At 35.4% G+C, this 16,151-nt stretch overlaps 1 protein-coding gene and 1 long non-coding RNA gene across 3 annotated transcripts in view; one reads left to right on the plus strand and one right to left on the minus strand.

The window, feature by feature from the left end:
- Positions 1-504: 504 nt before the first annotated feature.
- The window catches only part of LOC111772899 (uncharacterized), a 107,827-nt gene continuing 92,180 nt past the window's right edge, over positions 505-16,151 (minus strand). Inside the window, exons 2-3 of the long non-coding RNA XR_011437106.1 lie at positions 3,603-3,745; positions 505-2,746 (exon numbers count right to left, since the gene is read on the minus strand). This is a non-coding gene — a long non-coding RNA (uncharacterized lncRNA). The remainder of the gene's footprint in view (positions 2,747-3,602; positions 3,746-16,151) is intronic.
- The window catches only part of LOC138923464 (transmembrane protease serine 11C-like), a 65,505-nt gene continuing 54,795 nt past the window's right edge, over positions 5,442-16,151 (plus strand). Inside the window, exons 1-2 of one of the 2 annotated variants that reach the window (XM_070262394.1) lie at positions 5,442-5,867; positions 11,579-11,697. In XM_070262394.1, coding sequence (XP_070118495.1) covers positions 5,812-5,867; positions 11,579-11,697 — 175 coding nt within the window. In that variant the 5' untranslated portion in view covers positions 5,442-5,811. The remainder of the gene's footprint in view (positions 5,868-11,578; positions 11,698-16,151) is intronic. The other variant, XM_070262395.1, reaches the window with a different exon arrangement.

The raw sequence follows: 16,151 nt of genomic DNA on the forward strand, positions 1-16,151 counted from the left end.
AATTATTTAACTCACGAGATTATTTTATGGAGCCATGAATACCTGTTAGTTCATTCTCCCCTGAGAGACCATTTGTTCAGGTGTCCAGCATACCATAGATGTCTTATATGCTGAGGAATAAAGTACCAAACTATGTGAGAAAAATTCCCATTAGCAATGAATGAAAGAATAATTTCATACAATAAGAAAATCATGTTTTCTTGTAGAATAAAAACCTAATTGTTGAAAGTATGATCTGAAATAGTGGTAGAAATGATAATAAGGATAGTTATAATAGTTGACATTTATGAAGCATTTGCTAACCACCAGGCCCTCCATGTAATAAACCCAGGAGAAGTATTATTATTATTACAACTATTTTTAAGAGGAAGAACCTAAGGTTCAGAGAAGTTAAATAAAATGTCTAAATTCACAGAGCTGTTAAATTGCAATTAGGATTTAAAGGCAGAGTTTCAGATTATAAATCCTGTGTACTTATCCTTTAGAAACTAATCATTAGCATGATTTGAATTTTTCACGTTATTTTTATTTTCCAAACTCTATGAGTTTTCAACCTAAGAATCAGTTTTCAACCTAAGAATCAGAATAAGAATATGTAAATACAATTTCCTCTACATTATAATGATAGTCCTGTTCTCACTTGTGCCACCATATTATGGAAATCATGTTCTAATGATCTAGATTTTAAAGAGTTATTATGTATTCATGTCCCTTATTATCAACAAATATATACTGGCTCTAATTCAAATTGGAAACTTCAGAATAGTATCATTCAGATGGTTTAGGAAATTTCTTTATGTTCTTCCTCATATCTTTCTAGACATACTCTCACTCTCAGTGTGATGATATACAACATATGCCTCCTTCTTGAACCATGCTTCTTTTACCTGTAAGCTCCACATAGAATCTGAGCTTTTTCTCTTTCTTTCCCAGGCTTAAATATGCCCATAGCCTGTGCACATGAAGCCACTTGCATATATCTCACCACTGTGACCACCTATCTTCCACATCCAGGCCATAAATGCTATCTCTGGAAATTTCCTAAACTTCCAACCCTTGAAAATGATGGAGGTATCTGTGCAGGGGCAGAAAGACTGGCTTCTCCCAAAATCTGTGCCACACTTTTTCATAACAAGCAATTCTGATGGGGTCCAAAGTCTCAAAAAAGACCTCTCGAACATTTCACTCAGCTTGTATTAATCATCTCTTCCTTACAATCTCACCAGACTCCTCATTATAATAAAATGTTCTGTTTTGGGTCTTGACTCCTCTAAGAGCTGACAGTCCCAGGGACATGATGCATCTCCTGCACTCCCTCTGACTACTGCCTCCAACAAAACTCCTTCCTCTGAAGGAAAGAAAACTAAAGCTTCCATATATATCATTGTGATAAAAACAAATGCTGACAGGGAATGTAGGATGAAAGTGTGAGAGGTATTGGTAAATCTTTCTCACGCATTCATTTCTGCACACTTCTTGGAGGCATAGAACAAATGGCCTACTGTCCCCTACTATTCTCAGTCACCATCAAACTCAACAAGGCTCCCTCAGGGTCTCTCTGCCTCAGTTCATCATGAAGTCTCTCTACTCAAGGGCTTAAGCACCATAATGGCACAAGGAACTCGGCAAGGTTGTCAATTACCCGCTTTCAATGTGAAGGGGCCACAAGACCTCTCTACTCTCAGATCCCTCCATACTTATCTGAATTTTACTATTCCTAATCTCTAGAACTAACCCAGAGTTGAGGGAGAAGTATGAGAAGGGTTTGGGGTTCACAGAACCTTTTCCCAGGCTCTCACTCTAGTGCTTTCCTCTGACTCTCTACTCCCTTTACTAGCCCACAAAACTTTACATAGTCCGGTCAGGTGGGGAAAAAATTTGCTCTGAACAATAAAGTATTTTTCCAATTCTATAGCATAAGCTTGAGCATCAGCTTAAAATAAGTGTATTTTAAATATGATGAAATAATATATATACAAAAAGTATACAATATATTGCTACAGAATGAAGAGAACCTTTTTTTAAACGAACACAGATGCATCTATCATAAGAAATAGAAAATTTTCTGTACACTTGAATCCCTCTAAGAGCTCAGTTTTGATCATTAAAAGAGCCAGCTTCTTCTGATTAAAAGCAAAGACAAAATTTTTTAAGATATTGATTCCACCATATGCCTAAATAGTCTGTTTGAAATTGTCTTTACATTCCTGATATACCAAGCTTTGCTCGATGACAGTAAACTCAGAATGCATGAAGTGAGGGAAAGAGTCACAGGATCAAAAGGAATTACCAAAAATTAAAAAAAAAAAATTAAAAAGTTATTCTAAACAATTGTTTTGCTTTCTGAAAAAGGAAAATCTCACAAAACAGACCAACATGATGGTGTCTCAAATACTTTAACCTCAGTTATCATGTCTCGCCTTAGACCTTGTGAGAGAAACATTCTGTTTCTTCAACCAGCCTTTGTATGGTTTCCAGCCATGTCATGATTCCAGCTTTTCTCCTCTGGTTTTGCACTACTTTATCATCATTTATCTGAAACTACAGCACCCAGAATTGCATACAGTACTCTAGATATGGTTGAATAACTGTGGAAAACAGTGAGAATACTACTTCCTATGATGGGGAATGTCGTCTTCTGTTCTTCAGGTCAGCAGCTGGGGAACAGCAGCAACATACAGTTGGATTATTAGTTGTTTGCACTTCTGAAACACAATGCTTCCCTCATGCTGTATTTATGTTTTAACTGTAATGCAAAACCATATAATTAATATATGAATAATATTATATTATGTATCATCTTAGCATCTATTTTTTCCCAAGAATTTTATAATTTAACTTGTTAGTATTATTTTGAATCTTGATTTGGACCCTATCATATTAGCTACTTCTACAAAAATATTCTCCTAAATTGTTGATTAAAATATTAAATAGAACAAGGCCAAAGTAGAGTGTATACTAAATAGCTTCAAGAGATTCATTTCTAACTATTACTCGACACTACTTGGAAAGAGTCGTTTAACAAGCTGGGAAGTAACTCATTATCACACAGCTCATTGTTTGTTATCTTATACACCAAGGCATCACAGGTGCCTTTGTCAAAACTGTACTTTTATGAAATCATTTATCAATGTTGTTTTTGATTCCTCAACTCCCTCACTCCCCATATCCAATCAATCATTAAATCATATCAAATCTCTTAACTGAGTCTTGAAATCTCCATCTCACTGCCTTAATTCAAAGTCCTTGCACCTGGATGACTAAAATAACTTTGTAACTGTTTCCTTCCAATTTCATAGTCTCTTTTCCACATAGCAATCCAGAGTTAACAAAATGTCAATCTAAGCCTATTTAAACTCTCCATTAGCACTGCATTGCTCTGAAGTCAAGTCCAAACTCCTTAAATAGACCAGCAGGCCTTACAGAATCTGGACGCTTCCAATTTCTCTCATGTCATCTCCTGTAAGCTCCCCCCCACACACACACATACACACTAACTCCTGCACCATCTACAGCTTGGGCAATTACTTCGGGGTAATTTTCAGTCACCCCCAAATTGCAATGCTCTCTTGCTTTTTACTGGGCTAATTCATTACCCTCACCTGTTGGAATACTATACTCCTACGCATCCTTCAAGTCTTGGGTTAGATATCTCATCCTCTGAATACTCTTCTCTGACTCCCTCCCACAACAGCAGGATTCAGTTTCACTTCCTCGTTCACATAGTGCTCCATGAGTGCTCCACCTAGGGTTTATTTTGATATGTTTTAGTCACCAGTTTATTTGACTGCCTTTATTGTGAGGTTATATTCACCTCAGGATATTATTTCTAATTCTATAATTAGCCTAGTACCAAAGCCATAGTACGTGTGCAACACATTTTTTTTTAATACTTTATTTTCTTAGGGAGGTTTTAGGTTCACAGCAAAATTGAGAGGAAGGCACAGAAATTTCCCATATATTCCCTGCTCCAACATATGCATAGCCTCCCCCATTATCAACAATGCTGACCACAGTGGTGCATTTGTTACAACTGATGAACCTATACTAATATATCATAAACACTCAAATGTCTATAGTTTACCTTAGGGTTCACTCTTGGTTTTCTACATTCTATGAAGTTGGACAAATGTATAATGACATGTATCAATCATTATAGTATCATACAGAGTATTTTCACTGCCCTTTGTGCTTTGCCCCTTCATCCCAACTTCCACCCTTATCCCTGGCAACCAATGATCTTTTTACTGTCTCCATGGTTTTGCCTTTTCCATAATGTCACATAGTTGGAATCATATAGTATGTAGCTTTTTCAGATTGGCTTCTCTCACCTAGCAATATGCATTTGAGTTTCCTCCATGGCTTTTCATGACATGATAGCTCATTTCTTTTTAGTGTTGAATAACATTCCATTGCCTAGATCTTCCACTGTTTATTTATCCAATATATATGTTTTGATCAATGAAAGAAGGAGGTATCCTATATCAGAATACTTTGTTTCTTGATCTCCAAATGCCATTCTAAGAAAATAATTCAGGAAGTTTCTCACCTGACCCATGGTCTTATATACCCAAATCCTGTGTAGATTTTGGTGCAAGATCCTGTGAGTTTATGAGCTTCAGATGACAAAGCAGTATATTTTGAGAAGCCCACATTGAGAAAGTAAGAATTGAGCCAACCTTGAAGGATGAGTAGAATTTACACAGACAAATGAGAGTGAGAGGAGCATACTAGATATTTTGAAGATAAGGCAAAAGCATAGAGTTTGGAATACTCAAATAAATACAATTAAAAGGGAAATTTTTAAAGAATGTAAACATATCTCATCAAGGTCCTATTAATAACTGATACAAGAACTGCCATTTTGGTTCTTTTTCATTCTAATACAATTTCCCTGATTATCTTTCCCTTTACCTGTTTTGGGAAGAAAAGAGGTTACATAGGTAGAACAAAGATTCTATTTGACCATATAATAAGGTTGAGTCTCTTTAACAAAGACTGTCACCCAAGAAAGCCTTCTCTCCCAGCATAACTAGATTCTCCCTTACTGCTGGTCCCTAGCCTCTGACAAATTCTCTCTCTTCCAGGTGGCTAACCATTAGGATGTGTCCGATCTAATCTCTACACCGACATTTAAATTGGCTGTTAAGAACCAGAATGCCATCCAAAACTTTGGAAAATTACTGGTTAAACTAATAAATTTTTTAATAAGATAGCAACACCCTTTGAATTTCAGGGAATGAAAAGTTCTTTAATGAGCACTAGTATTAGAATAGTAGTAAAAATTTCAGGGAGGAATTCATAAAGGATGATATATGGGTTGAAAGAAGCAAGAGAATTACAAGTTGGAGAGGATTCAGATCCTAATAGAGGGTTAGAGCTTGGAGAGCCATTGGCCTTTCACCAAAAAGCAATAAAAAAAACTACCACAATCTTTGGAAGTGGATTCTAAGGAGTGAGAAGAGTAGCTGCTCGTCTCCAAATTCACACACTGCCGAAAACTGAGTAAAGATTCACTGTTCTTCTCAAGCCAGATGATCCTATTGCTTCTTCAGTCACTACTTCTAAGAATTTTAAATTTTGCCTCCACTTGAGTCATACAATTACTTCTTATTCACGGAGCAGCATATATACATCTCATGTTTTACTAATGTAAAATTAATTAGTAAGTGTTCAGAAAGTACTTTGAAGATGAAAAGTTGTATGAGTGCTATTATTATTATACCATTATCATAAAACACATAAAAGTCACAGGATCTCGTAAGCTAAATAGGCGGAGAATGACTGTGCTGCACAGCACTTGAGGAGAAGATGGCAAAGGGACAACCTCCGCAGAGAGAGCAGGCATGGACACCACTGCAGAACAGGTGGGCTTAAGGGGAGTGGGCTGCAGGGTGGCCTGCCATTGATCCTTGGGTAAATTTTCTGAAGGGACTAAATTAGCTAAAGTAGCTTTATTTGTATTTTAAAGTTCTTAAAAATGAGCTACTTCCTCAACCTTTTTACAGAAATAGGACCAATATAAATCATAAATAATGGAAAAACAAGAATGATTAAGGTTGATAAATTTTAATCATTATGCCTATTTTGCTTGTTAATTGTAAATCTTTTCATCTCAGTTAGAATATTTATGAAAAGTGTATGTATAATTCTTGAAATTGTTGAAGTAAAATTGGGGGATTTTATTTTTAAAGATCATTGTACTTTGAAAATGGAAAGAACACAAGATAGTTACATGTATATATTTCTAATGATGTATGTTGATAACGACAATATTTATGTTCACATTGTGCTATTTTACCTGTAGGAAGTAGTAGACCAAAGTTTAGGTCTTAATTTTTAATTATTAAAACATGACAATGCTGCACTGCTATACATTTTCAGTAGTGTGATTTACATTTTAGTTGGAAACAAGAACAGCAACAAGAGAGTATTGTATTCCTTCCCATTAGCAATGCCATATGCACGGATAGCAATTGGCCTGAAAGTCAAAGAAATGTGCTGACAGTTCCAGGGCACACAAAGGTGGACAAATAATTTTTATGCTTTGATTCTTAAGCTAATCAAATTAACTCACAAAGACAAATGTTCACATACACATTACAGTCTTTCCTGGCACTCCAAAAAAATGCCTTGATATGCCTTGATAAACTCATTCAGACAGACCAATATTTTTAATAAAATATTTGGACAACTTCTATGGTTTGGACATCTTTCCAACATCTAGATTCTAGGTGAACAGTATAGTATTGAGCAGAGCATAACTTCCAGATAAAAAGTTTGAATAATCAGTCATTTTACACATTTATATTTAGTTTAATTAGTTGTAAGAGAACCTCTAAAATCTTTTCCATCGAATTAAGTTACTGTTAATTCTTTTGATTTAATTAACAAAAAACTGTAGAAAAAGTGTTTAATCTTGGCTGCTAAGTAATGTGTTCTATATCCTGCATGTTAACCTGCTATGTTTTTTATGCTCCATAAACAATATTTGAGAAATAATGTGCAGACAGATCCTGGTTTCATTCTTTCAAGGAATTAACTTTTTAAGTACAATTCACCAGCAAGCCACTGTTTCTGAAATCCCTAAATAATCCTCAATATCATTACCACCATATCATTATTACATTTAGTGGCTTCGGGATACACTTGGTGAATAAATAAAACACTTTGGAAAATTAAGGCACATTGCTGAAATCAAAACAAGATTTTCTAGTCCTCACTTTAACTCCCTCCAAAGACCCAATTTCTCTCAAATAATATGTAGTCTTTTTCAATCTACATTCCACATAATAACAACACTTTGGAAAAACATGGAATTTATATGTCTGACATTTTTTTTAGAGAATGCTTTAAAGACTCCGGATGTCGACAAAGTTGAATTTTCCTTTTGAATTTAAGAACACACACACACACTAACTCCAAGTTAATAAAACCCTTTGCAAGTAGGAAAGACATTTGCATCTTAGAAAACTCAAGTGAGACTGATGGAAATAAATATTTAATTCATCTGCCTTTAAAATTAATTTTGGTTCTTTATCACTTTACATTTGTGAATCAAGAGAGATAAGTCACTGTGGTGATTTTAGATTTTGGCTGTAAGGTAAGTGAGAGTTGCAAGTTAGAGTGGCCTATATGATTTAATTTTCCTTCTGGAGATCAGGAAAGAACCCTAATCCTAACTCTAACCCTAACCCTAACCCTAAATATAGTGATAATAGCAAGAGGAGAAATCTCTACTTAGGATGCATACATTCTCTAGATTTGAAACATCCTAAAGAGAAAATATTGTCCTACAATTTCCCTTTCTTGCAAATTAGGAAACTAGAATGGGTGATTTACAAAGCTGTGCGGTATTGGAGGAGGGAGAGACACATTGATCAATGAAACAGAAGAAAACCCTGAAATAGACCCACATAAATATGCCCAACTGATTTTTGACAAAAGTGCATAAGAAATTCACTGGAGGAAAGATGGTCTTTTCAGCAAATGGTGATGGAGCAAGTAGAAATCCAAAGGAACAAAAATTAACCTCAACCTAACTCTCTTATTTCATGTAAAAATTAATTCTAAATGAATCATAGAATAAGATATACAAAATTTTTAGGAAAAAAATACAGGAGAAAATCTTTGACATCTAGAGCTAGGCAAAGTTCTCAGATTTGACACTAAAAGCATGATCCAGTGAAGGAAATACTGAGAAATTGGACTTCATCAAAATTAAAAACCTCTGCTCTCTGGAATACTCCATTAAGAAGATGAAAAGACAAGCTACAAACTGGGAAAAAGTGTTTGCAAAACACAAATCTCACAAAGGACTAGTATCTAGAATATATAAAGAATTCTCAAAACTCAACAGTAAAAAAAGAACAATCCAATTAGAAAATAGGCAAAAGATTTAAACAGACAATTCACAGGATAAACAATAACAAACACATGTAAAGATTTCAACATCACTACTCAATGCAAATTAAAATCATGTGATATCTCTGCATCCCCATCAGAATGGTTAAAATTTAAAATAGTGACAACAACAAATGTTGGCACAGATGCAGAGGAAGTGGACCACACAATTTGCTGATTGAAATATCAAATGTTGCAGCCACTCTAAAAACCAGTTTGGCAGTTTCTTAAAAATTAAACATACAGCTACCATACAACTTAGCAGTTGTACCTCTGGACATTTATCACAAAGAAATAAAGACTTATGTTCACACAAAAACTTGTACACAAATGTTTACAGTAACTTTATTCCTAACAGTCAAAAAGCAGAAACAATCCAGATGTCCTTCAATGAGTCCATGATTAAACAAACTGTGGTACATATAAACTATGAATTTCTTCTCAGCAATTTAAAAAATAATAATAAAAGAACTTTTGATACATGCAGCAATCTGAATGAATCACCAGAGAATTTTGCTGAGTGAAAAAGATCAAAGCTCAAAAGGTTGCATATTGTATGAGTCCATTTATACAACATTCTTGAAATGACAAAATTATTGAAAAGGAGAACAGATTAGTGGTTTCCAGGGATTAAGGAGGGCAAGGGGACTGGAGGAAGTGGATGTGGGTATAAAAGGGCAACATGAGTGACCCTTGTGATGAAAATATTAGGTATCTTGGCTGCAGCAATGTAAATATCTTGGTTGTGAAATCGTACTGTAGTTTTTCAATTTGTTACCATTGGGGAAAACTGGATAAAACATGAAAGGAATCTCTCTGTATTATTTCTTACAACTGCATGTGAGTCTATATAATTGTCACAAAATAAAACATTCAACTAAAATTTTTGAAAAATAAACACACAAATTCCTTCTCTTAGGTAGAGCAGTCTACAGGACAACTTACACAGTATCTTCAACAAGTCACTGTCATGAAAAATAAAAAAAGGAGGGCAGAGTATGGAAGCTGTTCTAAATTAAAAGAGACATAGGAAAACAATAACCAAGTGCAATGTGGAGATAATTGATTTGATTTTTGTTCAAACATTGTGAAAGACATTTTGAGGGCTAGAAGTGATATTTGAATATAAACTTTGTATTAGAGGATATTAAGGAATTATTGATAATTTCATTAAGTATAGCAATGGCATATTCTTTTTCAAGCTTTTATTTTTTAGACGGAAAATAAAGCATTTAGGGGTGAATGTCATGATGTAATTATTTTTCTGTAACTACTTTAAAATATTTCAGAAAAATAATGAAGTAAATACTGCAAAATGTTCATAGTTCTTAAATCTATGTGATGGATATATGGAGGTTCATTAAACTAGTCTACTTTTATGTATATTTAAAATTTTCCATAATAAAATAAAACTTCTCTTGATCTCATTTCTTCCACTGTCTCATGTCTTTAATCCGCTTTTCAGCAAACTCTAAAAGAGTGGTCAATGGTCACTGCCTCTAGTTCCCTACTTCCATTCTCTTTCAAACCATCTCTAACTTGTATCATGCCCCTTCCACTCAGAAAACTTGTTTCATCAGGGTCAACAATTACCTTTATAATGCTAAACCAATGGTCAATTTTCAAAGTTCAGTTGCTATCTTATTTGAGCCATCAGCAACATCTGACACCACTAATCCCCTTCTTCATCCTTGACACACTTCTGTTGGCTTCCAGGACGCCATTTTCTCTTGGTTTTCCTCCCACCCTCACTATTTGCTTTTTCTCATTCTCCTTTGCTTGTCTTCCTCTTCTTCCTAGTCTCTTAATATGGGAGCGTCCCAGGGATCATATCTTGGTTTTCTTTTCTTTCTACATTTACTTCCTTGGTAATCTCATCCACTCCCAGAGCCTAAATGACATGTTGACAAATGCCAAATTTATATCACCAGCCTAGACCTCTATCTCATACACCAGACTTGTGTATCTCACCTGCATTTCCACTTAGATGCCCAGTGCACATCTAAAACATATAATGAACAAAACTGAACACACAATCATCTTCTCAAAACCTGCTATATCACCAGCCTTCCCATCTCAGTTGATGACAACTCCATGCTTCAAGTCCTCAAGCTAAAGAACTGGAAACCACACTTGTCTCTTTTCCACTCACATTCCCCACAAATCCATCAGGAACGCCTGTCAACTCTATACTCAAAATACGTCCAAACTTCAACCCCTTTTCATTTCTTCCACCTATACTATCCTGGTCCAAGCTAACATCATCTTGTGCTAGGATTATTGTAATCATTTCCTATCCGTCACTCTGCTTCCACCCTTGCCCTCTATAATTTACTCTCCACAAAAAAGTCAGAGGGATCCCATTAAGAAATTAGATGAGATCATCATAGTTTTCTGCCCAAAGCCCTACAAGCTCCCATTTCACTCAGAGAAAAGGTCAATTGTATTAGAGTAACCCACAAGGCCCAACCTGATCTGGGCCTTGGTACCTCTCAGATAGTCCCTTACCACTCTTCACTCACTGCTCCAGTCACCCGCTCTCCTAATATACGAGTCGTGTCCTGACCTCAGGGTCTTTGTCAAATTATTTCCTCTGCCTGGAACTTTCCAAACATTTGCATGACTAACCACCTCAAGTCTGCTCAGATTTTACCTCCTCAGTAGGCCTAACTTGACCACTCTAATACTGCATCCTGCCGCCACCACCATCTCACACACACTCTCACATTTCTCATCTTCTTTACCTAGGTCTACTTTTTTTCCCCACAGCACCTAATATGTTTTTACTGATTATATTTACTGATTAATTATGCTCTTTGTTTGTTGTCTATCTCCCCTCAGTAAAATGTAAGCTACATAAGGAAAGAGATCTTTGTTCCTACAACTGTGTCTACCACATAGGACATCTATATGTATTTGCTGAATGAATGAAAGCATTTTGATTTTAATATTACCATTATTATTCATATGTGCTGAAAAATAAGTAGGCCAAATATTATATTTACTAATTCTACATGTTGTTGTCCAAGCTCAGCAGTCCACTGAACCCATAGTTAGTAATAACATACATAGTAAAATAATGTACTTGTACACTAACATCAAATCTATATTTATCTCTGAGAGAGTCCTACTTTGTGCTCATATTAATACTTGCTTTCTTGTCCTTTTTGCTCAGAAGAACAGAGTCAAACACAAAAATGAAACTCACAAGATGTGGAAAGATTACCCTGGGAATTTTAACGATGGTGATTGTTGCAGTAGTCATTGGACTCATTGTTTATTTTGTTGCTTATGGTAAGTACTCATTATGTCTGACTTCAAAGTCACGTGGAATTACTGATTCCATTATTGGGAAAATTAGGAACTTTGAAAATGAAGGAAGGAAAGGAGCCAGATAAGATTATTTGGCAGAAAGAGTTTCTTATGGTTAATAACATTTACTGCAAACTTTGTTCTCTAGTCATCTTTGGCTTAGGGCATTCTAAACCCAGAAGTTTAGTGTGCTCTTTTTAAAATCCTGGTGAAGATTTAGGTGCTAGGAATACATCAATGAATAAAGTAGTGATAGTCTCTACCTTTGCTGAACTTATAACTTTCTGAAGAGATAATCAATGAGTTGACAAACAAATAAATGTAAAAGCCTAGAATCTGGGATTCTAAGCTAGGATTTCTTATTCTAAAGCCTATAATTTTTCCTCTATACAATGTTTCTCCTTTAAAAAGTAGAGTTTTTCCATTATTAAGGGGTGAATAGAAAATAACAGTCAGTACAAATTTTTCTATATATTTTGCAAAGATTAGAAAAAAATTACTGGATCCTTGAGTTCAATTTTTCTTAAAAATAGCTCTTTGTGCCAAGTTCTCTGTGTCCTGTTCTTGTTATTTTATTTAACCCAGTATTTCTTAACCTTTTCAAGAATGGAGGACCTTTTTATAGGAAAAAAATTTTTCCTACATTCCCACAAGAAAGTAATTGCTTTCTTATTGAATAAGAAAAGAAATAAAGACAAAAGAGTACTACAAATTTAGTAATGCTATTAAATCAACTTGTATTTAATGAATTACATCTACCTATGTTTGAAAATCAGTAATACACGTATGCACAAGAATCATTGTTCATTAAGTCTAGAAGAACAGATGTATACATAAATATTTTTCCCTAGAATGATCTTCTGCTACCATCATGCCCCCATACTATACAATTCATGGCTCACAGGTTGGGAACTACCGCTTTAAAATATAGCAGTATTTTCTGAAAAAAATACTAACATTTAGAAAAGAGGCTGTCTAGCTAAATAAACATCCATTTCAGTTTATAAGGGGAAAAGAAGTTACATAGAGAGAAATAGAAAGAGTTATATACAGTGGAGTAAAGAGATGATCTCCCTAAGAACTAAGTGTTTGTAACCATCTCTGCTTCATTTTCTACATACACCCTTCCATACCCACAGACTTATTGTGCAAACACAATCATTAGGTAGATTGTAATGCCAGCTACTACCACTGCCAGACCAAGAGTCATAGTTACAGTCTATGCCTATAAACGTTTGAATAAGAGGTGCTCACACAAGACATAAACACAGAATCTGCTGCCTTTCATTAAGGGTGTAAAAAAGTTCCAGAAACTGTAGATAAGAATACCTAAAGAGGTTATCTTTGGAGATAGGTGTGCTGTAATTTCTCATACTACTACAACCACCCCCATATGTGAAGAGTAAATGATTTCCTTCACATAAAGATCAGAAATGGGCTTTAAAAGAGAGACCCATATGACCCTAAGAAGACGCTTGCAGATTGAGGAACACAGTGGACTGGAATCTGACTCACACCTGGAATACTGAAAGGGCAAGAGACTTGGTGCTTGTTTAGCAGAGTGAAGAACAGGTCATACCCTTGGGCAGTTTGAACAATAACTTTGAGACAAATAATGCATAAATGTTTCCTATGAAACAGATATAGACCACCCAGAAAAAAAGCCCTGTCATCTTAGGTCCTGTCCAAAAGGCCACCTGGAGGGGTAGTCAGATCTCAGGTTAAGACTGAGAAATATCTCCAGCTGCTTAAATGCTGAGGAAGGAGTAAACTCAAGCTGGAATAGTCACATTTGTCCACGTAAGGAAACTGTAGTTGAGACAACTCCAGCAATAAGTGGGAATGGAATTTCAAAGTTTAGAAAAACCTAGAAGGTTTTAAATATATACTCAGTTCCTAGAGCACCAAAGTTAGATGCCAAATTCTTAACCATTCCAGCATGGACATAGAGGCATCCAAATCCAGTTAATAAAGTGGGAAATGAGGAACAGAAGGACTGGGTGAGTAAAGATCCAGGGAATGGAAAAATGTCAACTTTAAGTCAAGTTCAAAATTTGATTATTAAATAGAACTGAGTATTTTAATTTTTGAATTGAGACCATGTTTTGTGATTTATAATGACCATAACACTTTCTGTTACTAAAGAACTAAAAATAAAATTGTTTTATGGTTACATACTATAAAATATACCTGTGTGAAATACTAGTTATATATATTGTGTGTATGTGTATAATCACACCTTGCAAATTATTTTAAAGCAATTCTCTACAGATATTTTTTAGTGGGTCTAGAAGAAACTACTCATGTGAGAATGAATGAGTTCTAATATGTTTAACATCTCACTCTTGGAGTTAGTCATAGTAATATCTATTTCCCAGAAATTGTAAACTTGCAACTTATAGAAACTTTTAAAAAGAAAGAAAAAGAGGGGCCAGCCCAGTGGCATAGTGGTTAAGTTCGCACGCTATGCTTTGGGGGCCCCAGGTTCACCAGTTTGGATCCTGAGCATGACCTACACACCACTCATCAAGCCATGCTGTGGTAGCATCCCACAGAGAAAAAGTAGAAGGACTTACAACTAGGATATACATTATGTACTGGGGCTTTGGGGAGGGGGAAAAAAAAGATGAATATTGGCAACAGATGCTAGCTCAGGGCCAACTTTCTTAAAAAAAAAAAGAGGAAAGAAAGAAAGGAGGGGCTTATCACACTCCCTTCCTGAAGGCAAGCAAGAGAAAAGGCATTTTCACCTGGAGAGCTGTTCAGTATAAAAACAAAAGCAAAAGAAAAGAAGGAAAAAGAATCCAAAATTAAATACTTCTGCCTCAGACCAGTAAGTAAATTTTGTTAATAATGTAAGTTTTCTCAAGTCATAGTAACCTGTAGGAACATGAATAGAACTTCTCAAGACAAGTACTTTGATAAGGCTTCCCAATTCCTAGATTTTAATTCTTTTTTATTTTTAGTCATTAAATGGTTTTCTTCTTTAAGACTGCCTACCTGATGTCACATTATCTTGTTATGGATTAATAAATTAAATCAAAATGAACTTTTTAAGAACCTACATATTTTTCACTGAAGAAACAAAATCTCAATCTGATTAACCAAATTTTATACTTCTTATCCAGATGCTTTGGCATCATATAGAGGCAGCCTTATCATGCTCCTCCTTTGAATGAAGCTTTCAGTATCCTTTTAGGATTTTCTAGTTCACTACTCCAGACTCCAAACCTGGAAGCAATGAGCCATCTCCTCACAACTACTCTTTCACTTGGGCCAGGAATTAGCTAAACAAGGTTGGCTGGACAAACTCAAGCACAGCACAAATATTCACTCCAGGATGCCTACATTTTTCAACTTCATATGACTCTATATAAGGATAATGTCATGTTTTCTATTTGGTTAACTTTTTAAGAGATAAATAGAGATAGATCAATTATATAGATGATAGAATGAAGAAACAATAAGGGTATCTGAAATTGTACATGTATTCAACTCAATAAGCATTTACTGAGTGACTACTATGTACTTAATGGCAGGTACTAAGCTAGGTGCTACAATGGCGGTATAGCAGTAATGTAGGAAAGCTTCTAGAGCATCACACTCCTCCTCACTAAAAATACTCAGCGTCTACACCAAGGTCGGCACACTTTTCTTGTAAGGGCCAAATAGTATCTATTTTCCTCTCTATGGGCCGTAATAGTCTCCATTACAACTACTTGAGTCTTCTTTTGTAGTCCTAAAGTAGCCAGTATGTAAATAAATGAATGTAGCCATTTTCCAATAAAACTTTATTCACAGACACTGAAATTTGAATTTCATATAATTTTCACATGTCACAAAATATTATTCTTCTTTCGACTTTAACTTTTGAAAAGTATATAAACCATTCTCAGCTCACAGGCCATACAAAACCAGGTGGCAGGCTAGATTCACAATTTTCTGACTCCTGATCTAGAGCAGTGAATCTTAACACTGGCTGCACCTTAGAATTACCTGGAAACCCTTTTTTAAAAAAAAAAAAAAATACTAGTACACAAGCCCCACTCTCAAAGATGCTGGCTAGAGTGGAAATTGTCATTTTCAAAGCTCCACAGGTGGTTCTAATGTGCAACGAAGGTTGAAAATCACTGATCTAGAGGGAGACAGATACACATAAGTTTCTGATAGAAATAAGTTCAGAGGTCAGAGACCCAGATTCAGTATGTCACTTCAAGATGTCAGGGACCCAGGATCCTTCTATCTTGTTACCCCACCATGACCTACTTTATCCGGAGCATCTCAGTGTCCGAAGTGCCTGTGCCAGTCTGGCCATGATGTCCACATTCCAACCAGCCAAGAGGCCGAAAAGGAAGAAGAGCATGCCCTCTTTCAAGGAGAAAACATCTCAGAAGTTGAACATATCACTTTCCCTTTCATTCCATTTGTTAGAACCT

Source organism: Equus caballus, chromosome 3 (genome assembly GCF_041296265.1).
Source record: "Equus caballus isolate H_3958 breed thoroughbred chromosome 3, TB-T2T, whole genome shotgun sequence".
Classification (NCBI taxonomy): domain Eukaryota; kingdom Metazoa; phylum Chordata; class Mammalia; order Perissodactyla; family Equidae; genus Equus; species Equus caballus.